Source organism: Nannospalax galili, unplaced genomic scaffold (assembly GCF_000622305.1).
Source record: "Nannospalax galili isolate Female #2095 unplaced genomic scaffold, S.galili_v1.0 scaffold892, whole genome shotgun sequence".
NCBI classification, from domain to species: Eukaryota; Metazoa; Chordata; class Mammalia; order Rodentia; family Spalacidae; genus Nannospalax; species Nannospalax galili.
Window position 1 is genome coordinate 2,652,231 of NW_008333311.1, and position 5,736 is coordinate 2,657,966.

At 36.6% G+C, this 5,736-nt stretch overlaps 1 protein-coding gene across 1 annotated transcript in view; it reads right to left on the minus strand.

The window, feature by feature from the left end:
• Nucleotides 1-963: 963 nt before the first annotated feature.
• Dnajc10 (DnaJ heat shock protein family (Hsp40) member C10) overlaps nt 964-5,736 on the minus strand; it is a gene marked incomplete in the record, with an annotated part of 51,678 nt that continues 46,905 nt past the window's right edge. Inside the window, 2 exon segments of the mRNA XM_008827945.3 lie at nt 964-2,237; nt 4,004-4,108. Of these exon segments, the coding sequence (XP_008826167.1) occupies nt 2,226-2,237; nt 4,004-4,108 (117 nt within the window).

The following is a 5,736-nucleotide window of genomic DNA, read 5'->3' on the forward strand; positions in this document are numbered from 1 at the left end:
TCCATTGAGACATCTCTTCAACCCCTATAGTCATATACTTTTGAATAAAAAAGATATGAATGACCTAAATAACATTGGAAAGTCAGAATAGACAAATACCATTCATGTCCAAAACAGGCTTCAACTGGCCAGCTGTATACATGCAGTGAACTTTCATGTCTGGGAGCCAGCCTGATAGAATTTGCTCTGGTTTACCAGGATGAACTGCACACAAGAATGGTATTGCTGAGAACTGCATCTCACTCTTCAGGAGTTCCACAGGAACAGTGCAGCCATTAAAAACCTGTCTGGCAGAGACATTTGAAAGATCCAGTGACACTGACATGACTGCAGAACACCACCACCACCTGATGCAGGTCACTTTCTGGTGCAGGTTACTTAACCTGATACCCAGTATGAACTCCCTTTAGAGTAGATTCCATAGCCTATAGTTCAAGTCAAGTTAATACTGTTTTCTCTACTGCCTATAGAAAAATTTTATTAACAAGTATAGGAAATAAATATAGAAAGCAGTGGAAGCACCTATCCACTATTATGAGTGTGTTAGAGAGCATGTGTTAGGCTCCCTTTGTGCACTCCTCAGTTGCCCAGTGTGCACATAACCAATAAGCTAATTTAGTACACATTTACCAAGACTTTTTTAGGCATTCCATTTTAGGACTTTTGAATAAATAAGCCAATTTTAAAGAATTTCTAGGCTTTAAAAATTCAATTAACAAAAGACTCTTGTTATCAGTCATGATTCAAAAAGATGGTGTTGGCCAGAAGTGGCAACTTCCACATGTGCTTGCATGTATGGAACAGGATCCGAGGTGAAGAGTATACAGAAAAACATGGGAGAGACTCTGAATAGGCTTGGTTGAAAATGAACAAAGCACATAACTTTAATATAAATTACACCTGTAAAATAACCTTTACTTACAAATACTAGGGAGTAAAGTGATACAACTCTTCAAACAGAAGTAATCTTAAATAAAATAGGATTTTAGAAAATCCGATTTATTTTTATTCGTGGGCCTTCTTTGCTTAATGAGGGGTTCTACTATTCCATATACTATTCATATAACTCAACCATACACCATTTTTTAAAAATTGCAATGAAAAAAATTAATTTTCTGAGTCTAAACAACTTGGAAACTGAAATATTCTATTCCATTATATACTTGATTTTAATAAAAATAAGTTCAGTTATTATGGCAATATTTTACTGAGAAAGGCAGCTTCTGACAGCAATAACTGAATAACACATCATTATGATCCACATTAAGATAAACCTAAAATTAGTTTTTCCTATTTGAATAGGGAAGATTGGACAGGAGTGAAAAAAAATCACAATTATAGAAAAAAAATCAATGTGAATAAATGACATAAACCAAAACAGAAAACCCAAAAGGCAAATCTTCAATTAGAAAGATACCTAAAACACAATTAAAAACCCCAAAACCCAAAAACCATCAGTAGGAACGTTTTTATGAAAGCAATTTCAGAAAATAAACAGACACATATATCTTCAAATATAGAACTCTAGATCGTGATACATTCAGGACACCCTACGTTGCCCATTTAGTTGCTATAAATATGTTTCCTTAGTTCATTCTAGAGATCGCAGTTTATAGTATTTTTACATTTACTATTGTGAAAAATTAATATTTCAACTTTTAGAAGAAAACAAAATGGAGCATCTCTATCTGTAATACACAGTATGGGGTATATCTGTATTCTTCCATATTCTGAGAATATTTAAAATAAAATACGGTCAGAGATAAATTTCTAGAAAGGGTGACTGAAAACCAAGTCACCACTTCTCAGGCCCCCAGAAAAATTATGAGTAAAAAACTAATCCACTTTGTACAGTATGACAATAGACCCAGGTGTACAGTAGAGCCGGATGTCCAAAACATCAGTGCTACCAGTCAGTAAACTAGTTCCAGGACTGAATTTGGCCCGTGGAAAATTTCTGTATGGCCCTGAGGTAAGAATGGTGTTTTTATTTTGTAAAGGATTAATCACAACAATGATGTGAGAAAAAAAATCCTGTGTGGCCTGCAAAGTCTAAAACATTTAGGATCTGGCTTTTTACAGAAAATGTTTGCAGACTTTCTTTCCTACCACCATTGTAGAGTTTGGGCAGTGCAAAGCTCATTTATTTCCACATGAACATAGTAAATATTCTGAAAAAAAAATCTTCTGATGATATTTTCCTTCCACTATTTTCTTCAACATCATCAAAGTTCATCCTGTTTAATGCAGAAGTGATTGAAAAAGAAAAGCATGACTTTAGAATGTTTAGGATAAGGTAAAATATAAGCTAAGCAAAATTTTATCACAAATACCTACTGGAGCATCACATGTAACAGCCTGCTTAACGCCAACAATGGAAAAGGGAAGCACCACAGTTCCCGCCTGCCCACAGCAGATACTCCAACTAGTTTTACATACTTCCTAAATGTGGTTAGTGCTGTCAGCTTGACAGAACAGAGAATCAAATGGGCCTCTGGGGATTATCTTGATTATATGATTGAGGCAGGAAGACCTGCCTACTGTGGGTGGCACCATTCCTAGCAGGGATCCTGGACTGTATAAAATGGAGAAAGAGACCTAGTGAGCAGGCATTCATCACTGTTTTCTGGCTGTGGATGTGATCGGATCAGTTGCTTCAAGCTCCTGTCAACTTGACTTCTCCACCATCAGACTGTGAGCCAGAATAAACTCTCTGTCCCTTAAGTTGCTTTTGTCAGAGTATTTTATCACAGAAATAGGAAAAAAACTAAGACACTAAGTCATATCTGATATGTTCTTTAACTTGATTTCAATAATGGTATTTTGGTTCATAACTAATAATGTTTTTTAAATATTTAACTTTAAATAAAAATAATAAATTTTAAAATCACTTAAAAATTAGTAGCCAAAACATTAGAAAAACAATGTTTTCTCAGTATCTAATGAAACACAGAATCATTATCCCCACTATCTTTTAGATTTTGATAACATATTTGGGAATTAGTTAAGCTTTTCTCTACTGTCTACAGTTAACTGCATTATAGCAGAGCTTGGGGTCTAATGTGGTTCTTCACAGTCTGATTCTGTAGCCTTCTCCAGAGGCTGGAGCATTCATGGATTCTGGTCTAAGTGTGTCTGAGAAGGACAGACTCAAAAGGGGAGGAAATAAATCAGCTTCTGGAAGAGTGACAGGCAAGAATTTGTAGTGCTGCTTAATAGATTAAAAATTCAAGGACAGACCAAGATGATTATGAGTTTAATACACATTCTGACTATGCCCAAAACAAAAGAAACTTTGCTATCAACAAAATGTTGAAGTTCTAGTCTATTTACTAATATTTCAGTTTTATTTACATTGGAACAAAATTTAAATAATTAGCCTATATCACTTTTTTTTTTTACATTTTCATTGCACATTTTACACACTACTAAATTTATACAATTAAAGTTTAGTGGTATTAGAATTACCCAGCTGACTTCAGAACATTTTCTTCATTCCAAACTTACTAGAAGTCACTCCAATTTCTGCTCTTTCCTATCTTACCCAGGAAACCACTAATCTACTTTCTGAACTTTTTAAATAAATAGAAACCATACAATCTATGAATCATACAGTCTTTTGTGACTGGTTTGATCCACTAGGCATGATTTCAAAATTCACTACGTAGCATGGATGAGTTCTTCATTCTGAAGGCTAAAAAGACTTCATTGTATTACCATATTTTGCTTATCATTCAGTGGCTGGAAGATGGCAGTTTGTTTTCTCTTATGAATGATGCTGTTATTGGAACATTTGACGATTTTATGGAAGAAACTTACTCATTTTTTATTAAATGGCACTTGTACAAATTTCTAAGCATTTCAGTGTCTAGAGGCTATAATTTGGCTGTCATATTTCTCCAAAGTAGAAGTTTCTCCATTTGTTTAATATTCATTCTTATATGCACGCATACTAAGAATACATCCTGGTAACCTGCCAGTCACTTGTAGACTTGGCTCTCACCTTATTTCTCTTTCCTTGGCTTTGGAGAGTTTCCAATTTTCCATAAATTAAGGCAGCAATTGTTTTTGCATCTCTGGAATTTATTTGCTCTTCCCAAATATTTTTCTAAAATTAAAAACATTCATGTTTATCTTTTTAGTACTTAATCAAACCATGGCATTTCCATATAAGAAACGTGGTTAGTTATGCCTTAAAGTTCTTTTGTTTGATATTCAAATTTCTTCAAGTAAATAATGATGCAAATGTAGTTAACCCATACATGAAATAAATGCTAATGCCAGTATTATAGAATCATAAACTAATTTCTGGGAAAAATGAATCACTGATTTCAAAACCTTCAGAAGCATTTAAACTGTATATGGAAAGGTCCTGAAATCATTCCAATCTGTAGTAGGAAGTCAGTGAAGGGCAGGAGTGGGTCAATGTATCCAGGCCTGCTCACAGATCTGGAGCCAGTGGTTTCCTTCCAGTGAGCTCCAAATTTCAAATGGTGTCCAAAATGTGTATAAACAACACAGGTGGTTTGTACTTATGTGTGATGGTTAGTGTTAACTGTCAACTTGACAAGATCTAGAACTATGTAGGAGACAAGCTATTAGGCATACCTGTGAGGGATTATGCAGACAAGGTTAACTAAGGTGGGAAGACACACACTAGACCGCATAAGAGGGAGAAAGCCAGCTGAGCACAAGTACTCATCACTTTCTGCCTTCCTGATTATGGATGTGCTGTGACTAGCTGCTTCAGGCTCCTGCTATGTTGACTTCCCCACTACAGTGGGCTGTAACCTTGAGGTGTGAACACATTCTCCTTTCAGTTGCTTTTGTCAGGGTGTTTTATCCCAGCAAAAGGAAAAGAAACTACACTATTATGATTACTCACTCTAATTATTATTCTGACTTGTCTTTACTCTCTGGCCTGAACTCTGGATCACTTGTCTTTTGGTTTGGAAAGGGACATCTGTGTCTCGCCTTTGTCCTCTGGACATATAGTAACAGCAACTTTACAAACAGTTCCACTATGGCCTGGTTAATTCTGAGACTGCTCATTATACTGAACCTTCTTAGCACTGTTCTACTTGAGTAGGACCCCAACTTATGTCAGCCACTAATTTTGGAAAACATTTTTTTTCTTTTGGGTGGGGGTCTGGAATATAGCTCAAGCTGGCCTCAAAATCCTAATCCCCCTGCCTCAGCCTCCACAGATAGGGTCACAACACCCAGCAAAACAGATACTGAAGAGACCAAAGATTTGGTCAATTTACCTTCACTGTGTTCTATTTTCGTCATAAACACGGCTAGCTTCCTGACAAATCAAAAAACTTGAATGGAAAACCTAGATTTGTGAAAATTTTAGATTTCTCAAATTTATCACTCAATTTCTTTAGCTACTTTAAAATATATAACTATCAATAAGTATCAGATCTTCACTGGATAATTCCCCTTAAAAAGTATAAAATCGACTATTATCCTCAGGCCTCTTGGGGTAAGTCTATAGCGCAGCGCTCCGCGCCGGGACTCCCTAAGCCTCATTCACCCTTCCACGCCACGCCCCACCCCCCTGCCTCCCGCCCGCCGTTCTATACTCTAGTTTGGACCCTGTGCCATTCCTAGTCTTGGGGCCCCAGACACCTGGGGAACCAATACTGTTTCCTGATCCTTCTCACCCAGAGCAACTCAGGCCCTTTCTTGGGCTCCAGGAGCACCGCTTCTGGTCCTGGCCCTGCCCTCATC